The following is a 22267-nucleotide window of genomic DNA, read 5'->3' as shown; positions in this document are numbered from 1 at the left end:
TGACCCTGGGCCACCATGAAGGTGGACATTAAAAACGTGCGGGCCCTGACACCAGTGGATGGAGGAATGAAGGTGAGGGGAGGCGGGCAGGTGGTCTCGGATGACCTGCAGGAGCTACATTGTAGGTAGGAGGTACTCCGTACTACAATGAAAGGTCACGGTCCTATATAAAAAAGAGATAAGAACAATATCCACAATAAGACAACTCTGCAATGAATTGATCAAATAGAATAGAATTTAGAGTCGTATTTGAATTTGTCAATTAATTACCAGTAGAAAGTCCAGTAAGAGCAACGTGCAGTGGCCCACCCGTAGTAATCGCGTTGATGGGTCCACTCTACTAGTACAGGAACAGTGTTAACTATGGAGAAGCATATTTAGTCAATTATCGGTGTGGAATTTGAAATATGAATTTTTTTAGTCTCCTTTGAATTATTATAATCTTATTGGTCTTATACCTAGTAAGATTTATAAAATGGTTTTATGCGATTAAAGCGAGATTGGCTCCGAATCTAGTATTAATGCTAACTTAGTACTCAATCCATCTTATACATGTACCGAGGTTCGCGACGACTAGAATAGAGAGATTGAATTATGCGCATGTGCTAAAGTATACTTAAAGCGCTACTACATACATCCATATGTAGGTAGTAGGTTCAAGTTGTAATTTTTCTTCCTCACCTGGGCAGGTGCACATCCATGGATGTGGTTCGACCTTGGAAGTTCTCAAGTGCTTCACCCTGCCCAGGTCATCTGGGCCATCAACAAGGTTAACTGGAACATTTGAACTTCGAGTTAAACATTCAAATGTTGAATATCAGCTTCAAATTTTCTGAGATGCCATCAAACTTGAACCTACTAACAGTATAGTATAGTAGTACTAGTACTAGTAGCTTGAGTACATAGTGTGTAGAGTCCTGGAGGTATAGCTATATATTTGATCCACTGCCCGCACTCAGCTTGGGAGCTTTGAATACTACTACTAAGTATCAACATTTGGACATTCAAATGTTCAGATAAATGGCTCATACATAGTAATAATAAAGTAGTAGACATATGATTTACTAGTATAAAACATTATACTATAGGTAGGCATATATAGATTTCATCAAGTTCAAATATTATGTGAACCTTGGAACTGTGATGCTCCGAGTCCGCTCCGCCGCTTGGCCCGAGCTTCTGGTCTTGGCCAACACTGGTATGTTCTATGATTAGTTACTTACGGCTGTCATCTATTCCATGCTCCCCACGCCGCTTTCCCTCCCTTGCTTCCTCATCGTCCTCCACCTAGTCAACTCTCTTTGTGTCTGTTTACACTGGCTGGTCTTGGTCCAGAGACCTGTCGCGGTGATGTTTCAGGTAATCCAGCGCTTACCCCCGACCTGTTGCGGAGGCCGCGCAATGCCCGCACAAGACCACTACAATACAAGTTTAACAGACTAACCTCCAACCATTTATAGCGCCTCCGCGACGCCATTGACTCGCGTATCGCAGAGGAACAGGCCCGCCAAAAATCCGCTCAAGACAATATCTCCCGTTCGAATTCCGCTCGGCGCCCGCCCTCAAACCTCTCCCCCGGCCAGCGCTCCCGTCCACGCCGCAACACGGGTACCCCTGTACGAGGCCCAGATCCCAAGGAGTTCGAGGCCGAGTTCGCGATCGGAGAAGATGATGCTTCCAGTCGCTCGGGAACACCCCGTCTAGAGACGCCGGAGCCTTCCTCGGAGGTGGCTAGTTCCGCAGGTGATCAGACGGAGGAAAAAGAGACCGCCCCCTCGACGACTGAGGCGTCGGAGACGACAACTGAAAAGGAAAAGGAGTCAGCTGCATCTGGGGAGACGGACCCGGGTAAATCGACTTCTGCGGAGCTACCTGCCGAGGTGAAGGCCAAGTTGCGCCGGCTGGATAAGCTAGAATCACGATACCATGGTATGTTTTATCGATCGATCTGGGTGTTGTGAAATAGATTTGGTATTTTGTAGTACCTCTGTGCTGACTATTCTGAAGAACTTCTCAAGGCCTACCGCGTGGCGCATTCTCGCGTCCTCTCGATTGAACCATTTGAAGCGGCGTTGCGCGAGAACACCCCTCTTGCCTCGATCAGTGAACCCAAGGCTTTTACCGAATACCTGAATCAGATGTCGCTGAAGACCGATATGGTGATGGAAGAGATGAAGCGGGTAGCAACAGAACGGGATGACTACAAAAAGAAGATGGATGAAGCTAAGAAGTCTGCAAAGGAGGCATGGGATGAAGTCACCGGTCTTAAGAAAGAAAAGGAGAAGAGCGACGATGCTGCTAAGGAGAAGAAACCCTCCGAAGATAAACAAGAAACGAGCGAGGAGTTCTTCTCATTTGATAACGAGATCCCTCGTCTCGAAGGCGAACTCAAGGAGAAGCAGGAGGAGGTCGAGACACTGAAGACCGAAGTTGAAACTCTCAAGAAGGATCTTTCTGTCACTCGGGAGTCTACAGAGGGCATGGTCCAAAACTTGGAGTCCACTACACAGGAGCTAGTTGAGCTACGAGATGTCAAGGATAAGCTTGATGCGGAGATCGAAAACCTGAAGACTTCCAAATCGAGCGAGATCGACGATGCTAAGGCAAAGCTCGTGACTGCTGAGTCTTCCCTCGAGAGCACAACAGCCGAAGTCGAGAAGCTCAAAACCGAACTCAAGGAGAAGAGTGAGAATATCGAGAAGCTTCAAGCTCAGGTATCCGAGGCAGAGAAGGCTACGAAGAGTGAGGATAGCTCAGAGGTGATCTCACAACTCGAAGAAGCCAAGAAGGCCAAGGATACTAGCGAGAAGCGCCTTAGTGTTCTTCAGGGTGTGGTTGATAATCTAAAGTCCCAACTGAGGGATGCCGAATCTACGGTGTCCGAACTCAAGTCGGAGATCAGCCAAAAGTCGGAAAGCTCTGCCCAACTTCAGAAGGTTGTTGACTTCCTTGATACCAACCTGGAGGATAACAGCGCCTGGAAGACTGCCAAAGAAAGCGTCTCTGCTGGAAAACCTGTGGACTTCGAGGAGATCCGCAAGAGTCTGGCACCCACTGAGAAGGATGTGGAGTCTACCCCAGCTGCTGCCCCTGAACAGGATTCACAGCCTGCCGCTGCAGCGCCGGCCGCCAGCAGTGGAGGTGGTGGAGGTAACAAGAAGAAGAACAAAAAGAAGAAGAAGGGTGGCAAGGCAGCTGAAGAACCAGCTAAGGCAGCCGATGCAACCCCTCAGCAGCCCGAGAAGCCCGAGCAGCCTTCGAAGGAAGAGACCACAGTATCATCAGCGGAGCTGGAAGAGCTCAATGAAAAGATCGAAACTCTCACCAAACAATTGTCCAGTAAAGAGGAAGCTATTGACCGTCTGAGCGCTAAGCTGAAGGGCGAAGAAGACTTGAAGGAGGAAATCGAGTCCTTGCGCGACGATCTGATCAACGTGGGCCAGGAGCATGTGGAATCCAAGGACAAAATCAAGGTACTCACTGCCGAGAAGTCCGCCTTGCAAGAGACAATCAGCAAACTGGAGAAGGAACTGGTTGATCTCCGTACCAGTACGGCTTCGACTAGTGCTGATTCAGAGAAGCTGCACAAGGATCTCAAGAAAGAATTTGAGAGCCTCAAGATCCAGTCCGCTACCCTGGAGACTGATCTCTCAGCTGCGCAACAGTTGGCTGCGACCCGATTCAAGGACCTTACTGACCTGCGTGAGACACTCCAAAAGGTCCAACCGGAGCTGCGCAACCTCCGGGTTGAAGCTTCCGAGTTGAAGACCCTGAAAGAAACCCTTACAGGCAAGAACAGCGAGCTGAGAGCCCTCGAGTCTAAACATGAAGATCTGCGCGCAGAGTTCAAGTCCGCCAAGACAAAGATCTCTGAGCGCGATTCAGAAGTCAACACATTAAACAAGAAGATTCGCCAGGAGACCGACAGCCGTCTGAAAGCAGAAGAGACTCTTCATGTTGCTCAATCGGACCTTCGGTCTGCCGAGTCGAGAAAGCAAGATGCCATCAATGCCAAGGATAAGACTGCAGGAGATCTGGCCAAGACGCAAGATAATCTCAAGAGTTCTCGCACCAAGATGCGTGAAATGGATGACCAAATCGCCCAGCTGAACAAGGAACTTGGAAGCCTTCGCGAAGAGATTCAGCTCAAGACAGCCCAGCATACAAGTGCTCAAAGTCTGATGAACAATATGCGTGACCAGACTGCCGAGGTGGCTATGCAAATGAAGGAAGCTCGTGAACGATGCGATAGCCTGGAAGAGGAGTTAGCCGATGCTCACCGGCTATTGAGCGAACGTACCCGGGAAGGTGAGACGATGCGTCGCCTCCTGAACGACATCGAGGGTCGCGCAGATGCCAAAGTCCGCGACTTTAAAGAACGCATGGAGGCAGCTGTCGAGGAGCGGGATCGTGCTGAGGATGAGGCTAGTACCCAGGGCCGTCGTCGCGCCCGAGAGATGGAAGAGTTGAAGGCCAAGGTTCGGGAAGCCGAACGAGCTCTGCGCACGGCTGAAGAAGACAAAGAGCAGCTCGAAGACTCTCAAAAGGACTGGCGACGTCGTCGTGACGAGCTTGAACTTCTTACTGAGCGATCTACCCAGGAAGTCGAGGAAGTCCGACAAGCCATGACTGGCTTGCGCGAGGCCCTGGATGAAAGCGAGAAACAAGTTCGCAACCTTGAGAAGGAGAAGGCTGAGCTTCGTCGATCCGTGGAAGAAACCAGCAATCGTCTTGAGAAAATGCGCAAATCCCACAAGACACTTGGTGAAGATGTCCGTCTTCGGGGAATGGAATCTGGTCGTCAGTCATCCCGATCATCGATCGACTCGGGCTCTCGACGTGGTGTTGTTTCTCCATCCGGACAGGACCGCGGTGCGTCCGGTCGTCGTAGCGAGACCCCCTCTGGTACAGCCACTACGCCATCAGTTGATTACATGTACCTGAAGAACGTGCTCCTACAATTTTTGGAGCAGAAGGATAAGAATTATCAGAAGCAGCTGATCCCTGTTCTGGGCATGCTGCTTCATTTTGACCGGTTAGTTCCCTGGCCCTTTCATTCCGCGGACACATGTGCTAATTTTCATACAGAACGGACGAACAAAAGTGGATGTCTGCCATTATGTCTAAATGATCCCCATCACATCTTGTCTGTAATTCAACAGACCTGTCTACTTCAACTTTTCTTTTTTACTTTGTATAATATTCATTCTTCGAAAGTCGCTATAGCATTTATTCAGGCTCTTCGTGAGATAATCGAGTGTATCACTTATCTGCCAATGGCAGTTAGATGCTAAGGTTGCTCAAATGCTGTGATTCAAGTAATTGGCTAACTCTATCTGCAACATGTTTCGATAGTACCTGGTCTTGTGTCACATCGACTCTGCATATCCTAGATGCAGGAGTCAGCTTGGGTTCGAGTCAGCCACTGGCATAAGCAATGGACCTCCGAATCGGAGTAGTGCCATTCATGAGGTACCATTAATTGTAGCAAGCTATTATCATGAAAAAATAGGATCATAGTACATAAATTAAACAAGTATATGGACGACTTGAGTTTGATAGTGCAAATCTCTATATCATCCATGGATGGATGGATCTATTGATAAATGTTATGAAGGCAAATTGCCACGTGAAGTGAATGACGCAATGCTGAGTCACCCATCGGAGGTCAACCTGCCGACATCCCGACACCGACACCGCTTTTTCTTTTCCCCTCTCCCATCCAGCCCGTACCCCATCAATTACTGAGGTGATCATGAGAATGTCAAATAAATTTTGAATAAAAAAAGTAGCAAATTTGGGGAAATGATCGATTGAATGAGCAAGTAGTATTTTGAATATGTTCTATATATAGCCCACTCTAAGCTTAAATTAGTTACTTCTCATAACCTTATAAGTTCTTTAAGGCTTCTTGTATACGGAGTCGTACCGAAGACGGACATGGCAGAATCCCCATGATTCGCTTACCGCACGCACGCCTGACTCAGATCTCCTCTCCTCCCGCGAGGTCCTGCTTACAGCATCCATCTTCAACTGCTTACCTCATTCAGCATCTACATCTAAAATCCCCATAATCTTGAAGCTTTTGGGAATTGGTGGTCTACGGGATCGTATCTATCCAATTCTGTCTATTTGAACCCCTCTTTTCCCTTTCAATGCAACCTGCGTTGGCGCCAGCGCCGCATCCCAGTATGCAATCCTCTGCTCAGGTAAGCAACTTATCCTCGACGCGTTTGTCATCATCAGATCGTCTTCCCGCGCCAAGTATACAGGACTGGTGTAGTATAAGAGATGGCATGGGTTAATACTTGCAACCGTCATGAAGACGCGTCGCTGCGCGCTAGAACCCTTTCCGCGCCCTCCCGGGCTCTCATGTATGTGGCCAAATCACTAACAATATGCATATAGGACCACGCGGACCAGGGTATGTCACTATCTAGTTGCTTGATATCCTTATCACCGTTGTGCTATACATCAAGTCAGGGCTAGGTGGTTTATGACCAGCTCAGGGGCAATTGGTCTTAACACCATTGCTTTGTGGCAAAAAACCACCTCAGCCCTTTCACCTGCCCAGTGTTTATGACGCGTAGTTGTTTTAAAAACAAAACTAATTATCCGTATATAGTCCTTCATGACCAGCTTCTGGCTGCGCAGCACCAGCTGCAAAGTCGTCACCAGGGCGGCCCGGGTCCTCAGCAACATATGGCGCCCAACACAGCTAGCCCTCGTGACCAGGCTAACATTGACCCTGCCATCTCGGGGGCGGCCATGATGGGTGCCCCTCCACCACAGACCCCAACCCAGCCCCAGCAGGGCTCGCCTGAGAGTGGAACTCCTAAGTCATATGGTAAGAGGGAACTGTCAACTTCGAAGCGTGCCGCTCAAAATCGTGCTGCTCAGGTATGTCGTGACTTGTTGCTGTCCACACTAGGTTGCTCTGTCTTGAGTTTCCCCAATTAACAATATATTAGCGCGCTTTCCGCCAGCGTAAGGAGACCTATATCCGCAAGCTTGAGGATGAGAACAAGAACATCGACGGCTACAAGGACACCATGTCCAAGCTTATGAATGAGAACTATGCTCTGCGTGACCATATCATCACTCTCCAGACTCGTCTGATGGAGGCCCAAGTTGAGGTCCCAGACTTACCTCCTAACATCGATCTGAACCAGCAGCCTCGTCACGACCTGGCTCTTACTGGTATGACCGGTGGACCAGGAAGTGTCACTGCAACCAGTGGTCAGCCTCAGCAAGCCCAGCACCCTGGCACTGTTAACGACGACATGAACTCATTGAACCGGATTGCCGTTGCCGGTCTTGGTATGCGCAAGCACCCAGATGAGACCAACTTCATGGGAAACAATTTCCAGCAGAACAAGCGTGCCCGTCCTGATGAGAACACAACGGACCCTGACCTTGTTGCCAAGCAGGAGGGACAACACCCTCATGGACTCCCGATGGCTTAAGCATACGTGCTTTGAATTTTTCTGCTTTTCATTTGCAGCTCAAGCAACCGCCCAGATATCCTTACCATGGTTTCTTCTTATTTTTACTTTCTGCTCATCTGATGCCCCTTTTCTCATGTTTCGCTTTCCAGTAACGGTGTGTGGCGTGATACGTGGCTTTTCTTTTCGACACATTTTCATTTGTGGCTGGGCGGTGTTTTCTATTTTTGTGCCTTTGTTAACCGTCCCTGTACGGGTGACTACTACTTGAGCACAGTGTTCGATCATATGTAAGCCTCCAAGGGTCTATTTTCTCAATTCAACATTTCAAATCCATCTTCCTTTAGTCTCATATAGTTCCAGAAAAGCCATGGCCTTGTCGGTCATAGCATGCAGCTCATCTCCAACCTCAAACTGTATAACTATCCACATGATGTATCTCATTCCTCATCCAAGGCATACTCGCGTATCAAAACCTCTGCACAAGTAGCACCGGTCACATAGGCAGTTGCCTGAGTATGATTGTTGGTCATCACAGGCACAACACTCATATCTGCAACTCGCAAACCCTCGACTCCGAATACCCGGAATCGGTTATCAACTGCCGCGTCAACATCCCCTTCTTTACCCATCTTCACTGTACCTGTCATATGCCAACTGGAAGTGGTGTTATCCTTCCAGTACTGCAAGATATCCTCATCCGACTCAGACGGTGACGAGTGGATGGTGGAGACAGTGTCTTTTGCAAAGGCGGGATGCTTGGCTATCTCAAGCAAATGTCTGTAAATCTCAATGGCAGCCCGTTGATCATATGGATGAGTCAAAGCCTTAGGATCGAAGAGGAGAGGATCTTCAAGGTTAGATGATTGTAAGCGTACTTCACCCGAAGACTGCTGGTTCATCAAGAAACCGAGCAAACAGATATAACTATGGTCTTGGAACAACTCAGGGAGCATAATATGCATTGGAAATCCACTGATGATTTGGTACTGCGGGATTGTCTCTCTGTTCATGAAATCTTGAACAGATGCATCCAGATCCTTGAATTCTGGTAAAGTCTTGATCTTATCGGACTTGAACCATCCACATACAATTTGGCATCCGTATTTCGTCCATGGTCCTGTCTTGTCCTCATTCCATTGTGTCAAAGCTGCGCTCATGGCTTCCTCTGAGCCGTAGAATGAGTTACGGTCATTGGTTTCTGGGTTTCTGCGCAGAACGAGCGGCACATTGAAATGGTCTTTCATTCCTTGGCCGACAGCAGGTAGGTCTTGAACTACCCGAATGCCGTACTTCTCTAAGTCTTCGCGTGGGCCGATGCCGGAATGCATGAGGATCTTAGGCGTGTCAAGGGTGCCAGCGCTTAAGATCACTTCTTTTGTAGCATAATCTGGTAATATCTCATTAGTTCACCGGCAGGGATGTGAGAGGCAAGCTGCGCTTACATATCTTGGGGTCAGACCCAGACTGACTCCTTGTCTCGACTCCAATAACCTTCTTGTTGTGGAAGATCGTGCGAGTGACAGGTGCATGGATTATCATCCAGTTCGGGATAGGCCAATCTGAATCCTGGCGCTGCTCAAAAAGAGAAGCTGTGGTTCTACGTCCTCCACTCGCAGAATTGATCATCAATGCCATCCCAAGAGGATTCCCGGAGTTATGATCCAAATTCCGCTGCAGACCGGACTCCTCGAGCGAATCCAGAATAAGAGGTAAATCCTTCTCCCATTCTTTCGCATACCCAATCTTCAACGGTCCATCATGACCATGATCCGCGGGATCCGGACGCGCATATTTCTGATGCTCAGGAAGTTCGATACTTCCATCAAACGTTTCCAATGCCTTAAATCGTCGTTGCATAGCCTTCCATCCAAAGGTCACCTCATCACCAACTTTCTCACCCCATGCGTCATAGTCGTCTTTTGCACCAACGGTATAAACACCGAAATTGATCGCCGAACCCCCACCTAGACCCTTTCCGCGTGAATAATCTATTACTCGACCGCTGCATCCTTCTTGTGGTACTGTTTTATAACCCCAGTTCATTGTTGGTTCCATGAAGGTTGTCCAGCGTTTTCCATCTACGCGTTTTGTTTCATCGTCGTTCTTTCCGCCTGCTTCCAAGAGAAGGACTCGTGGTTTGGATTTTGCTCTGCTGAGAGATGCGGCGAGAGCATAGCCTGCTGGGCCGGCTATATAAAATGTAAGTATTTCTTGACGAGCACCATTGATTCAGGTTCCGGATAGGTTCCAATATTACCTCCCACAACGATGAAATCATATGTATCTTCTTCAGACGTCATGTTCGTAGGATGATAGGTAACCTGCGCGATAAGCCACGGTGAAATTCAGTGTTCCCAGGTTTGGTTGGAGGAAACTTGGAGAAGAAACATTGGAACTGCGGAGATGATCACCGTGCTTTATAAAGCCTGCGGCGTTGGGATTATGTGGGATTAGTCGCAGAAATTGTAAGAAAAGGTTCTATTTGATGCATCGTGCATCATATGTATGCACCTCCCAGGGTCCGTGTAACCGTGGTTCGTGGGGGGCCTTGATTTCCATTGTTATGGATCTCGGTCTTCAGAATAGGCAATTGAGTGCATAGAGACTCCTGGAATAGGTTAGTTGGAAGGTAAGGTGAAAATTTTGAATGGTGGCTGATTATCGCAATAGGTCTGGAATCAGTTGAGTCTCGGTTAATATGTGCAGATTGGGTATATCAGTCTATGCTGATGAGTTAGAGGACTTGGCACCATGGTTAAAAGGCTATACGAAGTACGTACGGATATAATGTGGGGATATAATGTGGGGATATGGAATGCAGGTGAGATTGAGGTAGTATGTAGGTTCTGCTTACTCCCGGTCTGAGAAGAGACTGTCCAGGTGGCGGTGGCTTTATATTACTAGTAGTAACACGTGGTTGATAGTAGAGGAGTTTGGGGTTTAAGTGAGAAACTTGAATGTTAGTCTTTTCTCCAAAGTCGAATATCATTCAGCCTAAACAAAAGTCATCTTGCTTCTGCTAGTTCCGTTAGTCTGATATCTTCATGTAGTGGAAATATCAAGATACTGCCAGGGTGGAGCTACTTTATTATGACATGATGCCAATCCTTCCACGGTTTATACTGAGATTTATTCAAACTAAGTTGATTTTTCCTCATCACTTGAACCAAAAACCTAATGCTTCAAGTTATATGGACGAGATATTTGAAGGAGTAATCGCAATATTAAGTCTGACTGGATATTCCACTATGTGGATCCGAAGACCCTCTAAGCGGGGCATTGGAGCCGTTTTGGCCCGTGCGGGATAGGAGGTCTTATGTGCCAACAAGATCAATAACATCCCGTTCTGACATATAGATCAGGCTCTTTCATCAGAGTGAAATTTACTCTCTAATAACCAGTAAAGGGACAGAGTTAAGATTTCATAGGTGATGGGTGGAGATCATATAAGGGTGCGAGGAGCTGTACGTGGCACGTGAGTGATCCACAGCATATTGTATGTACCAAGTAGAAAGCTATTAATTGCTTCAAGTTTGATTGATGGAGTCGACTGGGTATGAAGAATGATTAATGTTTCAATGACAATATCATTGATTCATCCAATGAAAGACAGTGTGTATTGCCGATGCTTATATGCCGCGTCTAGTATGTCCGGAGTAGCCGATCAGTCGGGTCCTTGGATGACCAGTACATTGAAGGGATCTGCGTAAATTTCAATATGGAGTCGATCTGCCACGTTTGTCGTGGGAATCCAGGGGTAATCGATGATCATACAGGGGGTAGATCGCCAAATCGTCATATCATCACAAACTTGAACTATTTCAAGTTGGAGTTCATGTCTGCCAGCACTTCAGTGCTTGAATGCAGTGGGAGTCCATTTGCATTAGCCGAGGATCGCCGTAGTCAACCGTTGTCCCGCTAGATCCCGAATGTCAGTACGGAGTAATGGTCCTCGATACAACCAATTATAGTCCAATTATAAACCAATTGTATATTGCAAAGGCCAAGAAATCCCTAGCGCAGGTCCCCGGTCACATGTACACCTGGGACTCCATAGTGATGTCGTCGCGGACACAGGTAAAAAGTTCATCCGGAGTACTCCGAGTCGGTAAAGGGCCCAACTCCAGGAGATAATCCAATATTGGGAGCTCGTAATCACCCCATTAGAAAGCTCCTTGGAGATGCTTGGAGAGAAGATTGAACCTCGGAAATAGAAGTGGCAAACTTGGCAAACGGAGCAAACAGAGTTTGTTCAAATCTTCCACTTCAGCTTCCTATTCCATCTTAGCGTCCCCCGGATTTTACCACTTTTTCATTTGAACTTCAGATCTCATTTTTACTATAATTCATATTCTCTGGGGACTTATAAGAGTTGAGTTGAGATATCTTTCTCATATCATATATCACATATCACATATCACATTGGGACCTGGGACCTGTTGGCCGTGTAACGATCGGCAGCTTGGACCCTCAATGGAGAAAACCCAGTGAACCCAGTGAACCCACACTTGACTCCATCTTTTTTCTCTCGTTCGCCCTGGGGGGCGAACTAGTGCCACTTTCTACTCTCTTCTAATTAATCAGAGAGATTCTCCCCTCCTTCAACTTATTTTCTTATATTCTTTTATCCTCCGCTCTCGGCCACCGCGAGGTTTCATTCGTCATCGGCATTGCAACAACTCGGTAAATTGCTTCAGGTGGAACCCATTGCGACTACGGAGTACAAGACTCAAATTCAGCACTGAACCTCGAGCCTGTCCAAACTATACACAATCCTTTCCCGTGGCAATCGCACGAATGCTTCGCCAATGCTAGATCATGGCTATGAAATTGAAATTGATCCATTGGAAGAATCTACGGATACGACCGGGGTCTCAACCAAGCGGGGTGCCCATTCTTTGATACACATATTGTCAATCGCCTGAGCATGGGTGATTCTCTAGACCAGCCGCCCGATGGCCTCATCGGGGGCTACCACGGCCACAGCCTAACTATACGCATATTGATGATTGTCTTCTCGTCGATCGCGCTGTACAATGCCATCGAGCTGTTCATTCTCTTATTTTTAACCTTCCAGTCCTATCGCGGCCTTTATTTCTGGACTATGCTCCTCTCCGTCGTTCTCGGTGTCATTCCCCATACCATTGGATATATTTTGGAGTTCTTTGCGCTGGCGCCGCTGTGGCTCTCACTGACCCTCTCAACCATCGGATTCTACGTTATGGTCCCGGGTCAGTCCATGGTCCTCTATTCACGACTCCATTTGGTTGTGCAAAATCGCCAAATATTGCGCTTCGTTCTTTGGCTTATCATCGTCGATGCCGTCATCCTCCTCATCCCAACGACCATTTTGACCTTCTCCACCGCATACATCCGCACCGATCCGTTCATTCGAGGCTATAACGTGATGGAACGTCTGCAATTAGCCTGGTTCTGCTGTCAAGAGTTTGTCATCTCAGGAATTTATATCTTCGAGACCGTCAAATTGCTGCGGCTGATGCCGGATAAAGATCATCGACGGACCAGGATTATGTACGAACTGTTGGCCATTAACTTTGTCATCATTTTGTTGGATGTCGCTCTACTGGTGGTCGAGTACATTGGCTTCTATTCCCTACAGACTACACTGAAGCCCATGGTGTACAGCATCAAGCTCAAACTGGAATTCGGTGTGCTGGGCAAACTTGTCTCACTTGTCCACAATTCTCGGTCACAGCCAACCTCCGCAGAGCAAGATGAATACCCACAATTTGTGGACCCGACTCAGCTCACTTCTGACGTCACGCATGCTGCTCCCATCGAGCGTGTCCCTCGTGGCATGCGAGCCTGGAATAATATCTCCATGGAAAGTCTACCTATGTCGGAGCGACGAATGCGCCCATCGACACGGTCGCGAGTGTCTAGCGAGAGTACCAATCCACCTTGAAAACTTCAGCAATTCTTCTTATATCTCTCTCAACTTGTGATTAACAATCACTCCCAAGTGCAATGCACTCAGTCGCACCCATATCCACCAGCGACGTGCCTATTAGCTTCGCAACTGTGCGAGCCTCACGACGCCTCTCCGAGGCATGAAAACACGAAATTTACGCATCCGCGCATTTCCTGAGTCCATATGATATGGAACTCATCTTGACTAAGCCATGTATATTGTATTCTTTTGTTCATATCTTCATGTATCTAAATCTGAAAGACTTCCTAAGTTCTTAATATGTGTATAATTACATCAAAACCATTATGGTTGCATACATACCGTCTATTGGACATATAATCCCAATTCCTGAACCTAATATCCAGGTGGCGTCTATTATTATTCCCATTTTCACCTGACAGGCGAAGAAACGTCGTTATGACGAAATACAGTCAACCGGCATCCCCATAGTCTAGTTCAAAAGAGACCTAGACAACTCCGAAAATGAAATTTGAGCCAGCATGGAGGGCTCGTCTGTCTTTATTCACCATGGACCCTATGAATCTATTCCCGAAAATGCATCTCCAGGTTTGCAATTCCTCAGTCGTTTCATGCCCGCCGTTGACGAGATCAGTCCCCAAGGGTCAGAGCACCCGATCAAGAAGTTCTTCAACCCAAATGCACCTATAATCATCGACAACAACCCTCCGAATCCAGCATCTTCCGCACTTCCACTACTCGAAGTGCGAAGCCGACACCTCACGTATTTCAGACATGAAGTCCATATAGCCTGGGATATGGATCTGGGTAACGCAGCCACTCATACAGCCACGATCGACGCCAATCGCTCAGACCCTCGATCCCAGATCAATAAATTTGAATCGGGAAATCCACATAGCTCCGGATCTTCTCAATCTCCCATGAAACGCACCGTTATGTTCGAAGCAACTTCCGAAACCATATTCAAAGATGACCCAGATGACTTCCTGATTAAAATCCGCGAATTCAACATCCTCGACCTTGAGGGTCCAAGTAATGATGATCTCCAAGTAGCAGAGATGCGAATATTTCTTGATGCAAGACCTGTTCAAGCACGCGCTGCTTCATTACAAATGGAATCGGCATTTGGGGAAGCGCAACGGGAGACACAAGTGGAGTGAGTGGTCAGCATGGCGGAATGAACGGAATGAAAGCCATACTCTTATACAGATTGGGTCTAGTCTTCGCGTCGACTTGATGCTTTTGGATTGGGGTATATCACCGGCTTATCTTTGCGGGGATTCATTGCTGATCGGCAACGGAGGCCTATCGGTCTCCGGTTATCAGTGATGATGTGAATGGAGTCATAAATAGAGGCGGTGTTCTGTCCGTGTTTTCTTCTTCCAATTGAAGATTTTGTCTTGATTTGTCTTTTCTAGTTCATGACAAGATGCAGTCGGTTCAAGCTCAACAAAATACCATTCAGAAAGTCCGCGAGGTCTTACAGAAGTATGAATCGCGACTAAGCGAGATCAATCAAAAGGTAAGACGAAGCGAAGGGTAAAGAATAAAACTCGAAGTAAAATTGGCTTGAGCTAAGAACTTGAACTCCAGATCTGGTCTACACCGGAACTCGCATACGAAGAACATACCGCACACGATAACATCTGCACCTTTTTCGAAGCGCTTTCCGAGGACGGGTATACCGTAAAGCGACAAGCGTACGGCGTGAGCACCGCACTCGAAGTGAGCTATCAATATGGTCAAGGAGGTCGCGTCGTCGCATATAATGCCGAATACGATGCTCTACCCGGGATGGGACATGCATGCGGCCACAATCTCATTGCAACAAGCGCGGTTGCATCCTTCCTCGCCACAACAGAAACAATGAAGACATTGTATTCCGATACCAAGGGATTTTCAGTGCGATTACTCGGTACACCGGCTGAGGAAGGCGGAGGTGGGAAATTGCGACTCATCGATGCGGGCGCTTATAAGGATGTTGATGCGTGTTTCATGGTTCATCCATTTCCGGTTCTTACGGGTGCGCCTGATTTACTGAGCTCGAGTTCGGATTCGAGTCAGTATCTGGCGAATGATAAAGTCTCTGTGACTTATACAGGAAAGCCGGCTCATGCATCTGCTGCGCCTTGGGAAGGTGTTAATGCGCTTGATGCTGTTGTTGCGGCGTATGTTAATATCTCTATGCTTCGTCAACAGATTTTACCAACGCAGAAAATTCATGGTGTTGTTTTGAAGGGTGGTGAGAGACCGAATGTTATTCCTGCTTCTACGACAGTGCAGTATTATATTCGATCGCCGACGAAGAAGACCTTGAAACCATTGACGGAACGAGTGGTGAAATGCTTTGAGGCTGCGGCGACTGCGACTGGGTGTACTGTTGAGTTTGAATGGTATGAAAAGAGTTCGAATATGTGAGAATGAATGATAGCTAATTGTTTGGATAGGGAGCCCGCATACACGGATATGAAGTATAACAAACCTATCTGCGAGAGCTATACCTCTGCCATGAATGCCATGGGATACAGCACTATCTACGATGCGGCAGGGCAGGAGGGTGGGCTTAGTGGAGGATCTACAGACATGGGTACTTACTCATCTCCTCTTTCCTCCTAGTATGAAAATTCTTTCTAATATCCATCTAGGCAACGTGTCATACGAGCTTCCCGGTTTCCATGGCGGTTTCTACATCCATACAGATGGTGTCAACCACACCCCCCAGTTTACTGCTGGTGCAGGCTCCGAAGAGAGCTTCCAGCGTAGTCTGTATTGTGCAGCTGGTATGGCCGTAGTAGGATGCCGTGTGTTGGTTGATGATGGATTTGCAGCAGCTATTAAGGCTGATTTCCAGAAGGAGCAATAGTGAAAAATCCATTACATCATTGTTAAAAACCTGAATGAAAGCACATCAATCTGAAAACATAGCCGAGGTTGTATCTTCCATGTTTAGTTTCAAGTTCGTGCTCCTAGCCCTGGAGTTAAGCACAGGTGTATGTAGCGCTTTCCTGGAGCCAATTATTAGTGCCCAGATGTCAGCGAGACCTCTATCCATGTGAACGAAGATCACGGTGTAGTCAGATGGGTCGCAGCCTCATCAAGGCCTCTCGAAGTCTAATTAGCAACAGAAATTCCTTTCTTAGAAGACTCGGTACTTCAGAGACCCCTAGAGTGATTATCCCATGGATTTGCCGCGACTATCACCCGAAGAGGGGATCATCATACCCTACTCCATAACATCGGACGCACTCCGGTCTCCGTGGCGGGTCTGAACACCCCAGATTTGACAATGCGCGCATCTCCCCGCGAATTCCATTTTGCGGAGAAACGAATCTATTAGCAGATGAAAATCGTGACTATTCTCCAAACACGCTTCTATTGGTCTTGCTCGTTAAGCTTGCCCCATGTGTCATGGCAGGATCCACCGCGGAACGAGTCCCGACTTCTATATTGGTAGGTTCAAGCGATATCGTGAAGCTACGTGTGTGTAATAGAGGTTTGGTCCAATTGAGGATCTTTTGGGGTTGGCCGGTCAGCTCTTACAATCATGGTTTGGATTTGCTTCATAAGGGGTAGACTTTATGGTCTATTTTGGAATTGGCTTTTCTCTGAATTTCGTACATCTTTTCTCAGATTGGAAGTGTGATTTGGTCTGAATCTATATCAAAATGACAGATGAAAGCGATCTCAAACATGGCGTTGAGTCACCGGTGCATGATTTTGATATTGGTCAACTGCTTTCTGTGGCATCTATGCCAGAAGAAGAGAGAAAAGTACTGCGGAAATTGGATTTCGTGTGAGTGAACAACCTTATGCTATCGATTTACCAGCTAATGAATCACATAGTTTGATTCCATTGATGAGCACGGCTTATTTCTTGCAATTTCTGGACAAATTATCATTAAGCCAGGCCACTTTGTTCAACCTACGCGAGGATCTGGTAAATATTCCTACCTCTATATATGATCGAACTAAGCTGATGAGAGTAGAATCTGCATGGCTCACAATATTCTTGGACTTCCACCATCTTCTACTTTGGATATTTCTGTTGGAGCAAGCCAAGCTCTTACATTATTGTTCGCTTCCCTATTGGAAAGTACTTGGCAATCTCTGTGTGAGTCTAGTCACGATCTTGATTTGAGAATTATTACTTATGACAACATCTGGGAGCTTGAATAGCTTTCTCTGGGGTGGCATCCTGATGTGTCATGCTGCTTGCACTGATTTCACTGGTCTCATGATTGCCAGATTCTTTCTTGGTATCGGTGAGGCTGCCATTGCCCCTGGCTTCACCTTACTGACAGGTATGTTCTATACACGAGCTGAGCAACCCGTTCGGTATGCATTATTTCCAAGGTTAGCCTGTTGATGAATATGTGATAACAGTTTAGTCAATCTGCCTGGTTTTTCGGTAACTGCATTGCAGTTCTTATCGGTCCTCTCATTGCTTATGGCATCGGCAATATCAGTTCAGCCCCAATCGAGACCTGGAAGCTCATGTTCCTTATCTTGGGCACCATCACTTCGACATATGGCCTTGTGCTTTTCTGTTTGCTTCCAGATTCTCCAACGAAGGCGGTCTTCCTATCATCGAATGAAAGAGCAATTGCAATCCAGCGAACTCTCAAAAATAAGACTGGAGTGATGGATAATGGGAAATTCAAATGGTCACAAGCACGAGATGCCCTTACAGATCCGCAGGTCTGGTTCCTTGTCTTGAACTCTCTCATCTCTAATTTATGCAACGGTGGTCTCACAACGGTAAGTATGCGTCCTCAGCATTCATCCTCTCCATATCATTCGCTAATTCCTTGTCGTCTAGTTTACCTCCATTATCACGGCAGGATTTGGCTATACTGATTTCAAGGCACTTCTCATGCAAATGCCCCAGGGTGGACCACAAATTGTGTTCCTTATCCTGACCTCTCTTACTTGTACCTTCATCCCATCTTCCCGAATTATCTCGATGGTTCTAAATACCATGGTCTCCGTGGTTGGCTTAATATTGATCTGGAAGTTGAATTCAGCAGATCAAGCTGGTCGAATGGTCGGCTTAACTCTGGCCGTTGTTTATGCCATCAACCTTCCTATTTCATTGAGTGTGGTCACGTCCAATATTGTTGGATTCTCGAAGAAGAGTGTGGCCAGCGCACTCTTGTTCATTGCATATTGCATTGGGAATATTGTGGGCCCACAGTTCTTCCTTGCGTCGGAAGAGCCCTCTTATCCTGTAAGACCCGACTGTTGGAATTTATTTTTTATAAATACGGCTAACGGTTTATAGACGGGTATCAAGGCAGCTATGTCGGGACTAGTGTTGAGCATCTTCTTCCTTCTTTGTCTGCTTGCTTATTATATCTGGGAAAATCGTCGAAGGGGTCATCTGTATGGCTCTCCTGAAGAAATGACGGTGGGTGCAGAGTTGCATGATGAACTCTCGAACAAGACCGATAGGGAAATCGAGAGTTTTAGGTACTTACTATAGTGATTTTTGTCAGTGGTCGGCAATGCCAAGTGTGATGTTGGTCGAGATTATGTCCCCACCTATATTGGGGAATATTACTGCGCCACTTGGCTGTCATAAGCGCTGGCACTACGGAGTAGAGCTAGTTAGTCAATTCTGAAATCTACGTAGACAAAACAGGTTTACATGGATAATTGTAACCAGTCAGCCTTGTACATAGGAGCCTGAGTCACGGTTCATATTTTCAGTCTTCTCTCTGTATCATTATTACTCCCGTGCATTATTCTCTTCTCTTCAAATGTTGTGTTTACTTCCCAGTGGACTATAAAGTTGCATAGATCTTCTAGTACATTCTTCAGATAACGAATCTATGTGGGTCTTACTCAGTCCAGCCACGCCCAGCCATGGGCCAGCCCATGGCCAGCCATCTTCAGCCATAATCAGCCATAATCAGCCATGTCTATCACAATCGCAGCCAATAAAGCCTCGTGGGTTTAATTCGCGAAAATTTGAACCGCGCCGGAAACCCCCGCGGATGAGAAACCAATAGCGCAGGTACAGTGGGTCTCCGGAGAAAGATTCCTGTGAAGGATTAGATTCGGTGAAGTACAGTACGAGTTTATACGAGGTAAGGTGATAAGTCCCCCTTGATCCTTGTGACCCGAGTTGAAATATGTGCATGTGCATGTTGAGAGTCTAGGCAATCCTTCAAGTTTATGGGGCCATAAGAGTCTCTAGGAACATTGATCGTCCTTTAATAGCCTTTTAATATAATCTCATCATTAGAGAAACCTTTACTATTCTGACCATATTCCCTTTCTGGTGGGAAGAAAGAAATCCTAGGGCCGGCCCTTGCAAGAATGGTACAACTCCGCACAAACCTCCTTTATTTTCTTATTTCTTTTCTTTCAAATACTCCGTAGCGGCATAGCGACGGGCCTAAATATGTGTAGGCCCATGGCAGGAGTATCAAAAACTTGTTTTTTCTATGGAAGTTGGTCAATGTTGAGCCAATTGCAGGGGCTAGATCTTACCGAGCACGGCTAATTGTGGAGATGATCCACACCCACCTGGATCACTCATCCACACCCATCCAAGACTCCCCGGCCTCTCGTCAAACTTGATGGTCCTCCGCTCGGTGTACACTTTATTATTATCCATAGACGTTTGGATCATAGATCCCCCATGTGGAACATTGAATCATCATGGCTGAGATTGATATCAACTACCATCGGGTTGGTGGTTGCACCTTTGATCTTACAACTAGGTATTCCGCCCATTACGCGTTTCATGATCCATCAAATGCTGACCCCCTCCCTAGATACGCGGGCTTAAAACTTTTAGGAGTTGGAGCACATGGTGTTGTCTGGTAAAGCTGAATGCCCGGATATTTCAAGCTGTGAAACAAAGTTTATAAACTGACCTTTGGTCATAGTGCCGGCACTGATCTTCTGAGAAATGAAGGGGTTGCTATCAAGAAGGTTCACTTGCCGTTCAAGACGAGCCAGGATGCCAAGCGAATCTTCAGAGAAGTTAGATTGCTGAGACATCTAAATCATGATAATGTTTGTCCCTTCCAAGCCCTGAGGTTGTTACATGTATCACATCAGGATGCACTTGTGCTTTGCATATTACTGACTTGTTTATAGGTCATATACTTACGTGACATCTTCGTCTCGCGTCTTGAAGATATGTGAGCCAGCCCATAGATTTGGAGATTTGGACAACGATGGACTGACGATTTGTTAGCTATATTGTCACTGAGCTCCTCAGTACGGACTTGGCACATATTATTCGGTCCAAACCAATGGATAATCAATTTGTGCAATATTTCTTCTATCAGATAATGGTATGCTCTCATGGTTCAACCACATCGGCAAACTTGGAATATTCTACACCATTTATCACATATACTGACCTAAATTCTAGCGTGGCCTGAAATACATTCACTCGGCAGGCGTGATCCATAGAGATCTGAAACCAAGCAATATTTTAGTAGATGAAAACTGCGATCTCAAGATTTGTGATTTTGGCTTGGCCAGGATCGTGGATTCGACTATGACGGGCTATGTAACGACCCGGTACTATCGAGCCCCTGAGACAATGCTTACCTGGCAAGAGTATAATGTTGAGATTGACATGTGGAGCGCTGGGTGTATCCTGGCTGAAATGATTGAAGGAAGTCCTCTCTTCCCAGGCCACAGTCACCCAGACCAACTTCTCATCATTGTAGATCTTCTTGGCTCCGTTCCGAACAATGTAATAAGGAAAATCGCGTCTCAAAATGTGAGTTTAACTGTGTTATTATAATGTATGTGGATGTTCCAAGGTTGGTGCTGACTGCTTACAAGACATCGCATTTTGTTGAATCGCTGCCCCCTCGTGCAAGACAACCATTCAGGAACAGAATCAAAAAAGCGGACCCGGCGGGTATGTGCAGAAGGTCTACTGACAGGTAATCCTGAAAATTTGCTGACAATTATTTCATAGCTCTCGATATCCTGGAGAGATTGCTTGTATGGGATCCGAGTCAAAGATTGAGCGCGGCAGGTGCCCTCTCTCGTGAATATCTGAGCAAGTACCATGATCCGACCGATGAGCCGGTGGCTGGAGAATTATTCGATTGGATCTTGGTAGAGGCGGATCATAGCATCGACTCTCTGAAATCTCTGGTGTACGTGTTCAATTTCGGGGAATGTGGTCTTGAGAATGTACGTTGACCATGATAAACAGATTTACTGAGATTTTGGATCATTTTGGAACAAATTTGGAAGAATATAATGCATGGGGATGATATCACGACATGTACGACAGATCCATCCCTATGCCCAGCACTTGAGCACTTGAGGGTATATGACTTGGGGCAGACTCGGAGCCCTCCAGGGCTGGAGTTTTATAGCAGAGATCTTGGGATCTTTGATATTTTTCTCGAGAGATCATCCATGACAAAATGACAGCAAACTACCTACAGTGCGACAGTAAGTTCAAGTTGTTCAATCTGTTCTTCATCAATCTTGTGCCAGTGCTGGTTTGTTTGCTAATTAATCCTCTCGCGTGACAGACATATCCATATGATGGCCAGGTGATCGAGACCCATGAACACGACTCTGCCATGACACATTGGAGTTCAAGTTCAAATTGTTCTGCTGACTTCAAGTTGATAATAATTATAATGATAGTAATAAGAGCCTGGTGCTCACAATGTCAAGAATAACAGACTGTACCGACATGAACTTGAATCTGACTTGCAATGAAATAAAAAAAAAGAAATTGATATTCAAATCATGCTTCTACTTGCGCGGTACGCGATTATCCGCACATAACCGGATGGCACCTGGGCGTATCCTGAATATTCCCTGTAGAAATAGTAGGTAGATGAAAATGGAGATCCCATGAACGTTCCCCTGGCTTGGTACATACTTTCAGATACAACATGTGGAGGTGACG

The 22267-nt window shown here is 46.6% G+C and overlaps 8 protein-coding genes across 8 annotated transcripts; 7 read left to right on the top strand and 1 right to left on the bottom strand.

Moving 5' to 3' along the window:
• Nucleotides 1–1143: 1143 nt before the first annotated feature.
• N7483_012761 (putative vesicle-mediated transport protein (Imh1)) lies at nucleotides 1144–5131 on the top strand (the record flags this gene model as incomplete). Its single annotated transcript, XM_057096188.1, is given in 5 exon segments — nucleotides 1144–1198; nucleotides 1216–1352; nucleotides 1461–1952; nucleotides 1983–5035; nucleotides 5089–5131. 5 exon segments carry the CDS (start codon nucleotides 1144–1146, stop codon nucleotides 5129–5131), a joined length of 3780 nt encoding a protein of 1259 aa, XP_056942159.1.
• Nucleotides 5132–6155: 1024 nt separating this feature from the next.
• N7483_012760 (uncharacterized protein) lies at nucleotides 6156–7466 on the top strand (the record flags this gene model as incomplete). Its single annotated transcript, XM_057096187.1, has 4 exons — nucleotides 6156–6209; nucleotides 6409–6424; nucleotides 6626–6900; nucleotides 6972–7466. The coding sequence occupies 4 exons, from the start codon at nucleotides 6156–6158 to the stop codon at nucleotides 7464–7466; spliced, it is 840 nt and encodes a 279-aa protein (XP_056942158.1).
• A 419-nt stretch (nucleotides 7467–7885) lies between these two features.
• Nucleotides 7886–9748, bottom strand: N7483_012759 (GMC family oxidoreductase; the record flags this gene model as incomplete). The annotated part of the gene is made up of 3 exons (XM_057096186.1): nucleotides 7886–8835; nucleotides 8891–9637; nucleotides 9706–9748. The coding sequence occupies 3 exons, from the start codon at nucleotides 9746–9748 to the stop codon at nucleotides 7886–7888; spliced, it is 1740 nt and encodes a 579-aa protein (XP_056942157.1).
• Nucleotides 9749–12375: 2627 nt separating this feature from the next.
• Nucleotides 12376–13374, top strand: N7483_012758 (uncharacterized protein; the record flags this gene model as incomplete). The annotated part of the gene is made up of 1 exon (XM_057096185.1): nucleotides 12376–13374. The coding sequence occupies one exon, from the start codon at nucleotides 12376–12378 to the stop codon at nucleotides 13372–13374; it is 999 nt and encodes a 332-aa protein (XP_056942156.1).
• Nucleotides 13375–13880: 506 nt separating this feature from the next.
• Nucleotides 13881–14519, top strand: N7483_012757 (uncharacterized protein; the record flags this gene model as incomplete). The annotated part of the gene is made up of 1 exon (XM_057096184.1): nucleotides 13881–14519. The coding sequence occupies one exon, from the start codon at nucleotides 13881–13883 to the stop codon at nucleotides 14517–14519; it is 639 nt and encodes a 212-aa protein (XP_056942155.1).
• A 269-nt stretch (nucleotides 14520–14788) lies between these two features.
• N7483_012756 (M20 family metallopeptidase) lies at nucleotides 14789–16222 on the top strand (the record flags this gene model as incomplete). The annotated part of the gene is made up of 4 exons (XM_057096183.1): nucleotides 14789–14881; nucleotides 14953–15752; nucleotides 15807–15946; nucleotides 16005–16222. The coding sequence occupies 4 exons, from the start codon at nucleotides 14789–14791 to the stop codon at nucleotides 16220–16222; spliced, it is 1251 nt and encodes a 416-aa protein (XP_056942154.1).
• Nucleotides 16223–17024: 802 nt separating this feature from the next.
• On the top strand, nucleotides 17025–18841 carry N7483_012755 (uncharacterized protein; the record flags this gene model as incomplete). The annotated part of the gene is made up of 7 exons (XM_057096182.1): nucleotides 17025–17152; nucleotides 17203–17296; nucleotides 17346–17470; nucleotides 17536–17694; nucleotides 17748–18117; nucleotides 18179–18586; nucleotides 18641–18841. The coding sequence occupies 7 exons, from the start codon at nucleotides 17025–17027 to the stop codon at nucleotides 18839–18841; spliced, it is 1485 nt and encodes a 494-aa protein (XP_056942153.1).
• A 1184-nt stretch (nucleotides 18842–20025) lies between these two features.
• Nucleotides 20026–21614, top strand: N7483_012754 (Mitogen-activated protein kinase HOG1; the record flags this gene model as incomplete). Its single annotated transcript, XM_057096181.1, has 9 exons — nucleotides 20026–20087; nucleotides 20142–20189; nucleotides 20256–20352; nucleotides 20470–20513; nucleotides 20570–20669; nucleotides 20750–21106; nucleotides 21172–21250; nucleotides 21311–21494; nucleotides 21554–21614. The coding sequence occupies 9 exons, from the start codon at nucleotides 20026–20028 to the stop codon at nucleotides 21612–21614; spliced, it is 1032 nt and encodes a 343-aa protein (XP_056942152.1).
• Nucleotides 21615–22267: the final 653 nt, after the last annotated feature.

This window comes from Penicillium malachiteum, assembly GCF_028827825.1.
Source record: "Penicillium malachiteum strain IBT 17515 chromosome Unknown utg000005l:1.0-9002435.0:326005.0-9005861.0, whole genome shotgun sequence".
Classification (NCBI taxonomy): Eukaryota; Fungi; Ascomycota; class Eurotiomycetes; order Eurotiales; family Aspergillaceae; genus Penicillium; species Penicillium malachiteum.
Note: the sequence above shows the minus strand (reverse complement) of the source record. Positions and strands in the feature narration are given on the sequence as shown.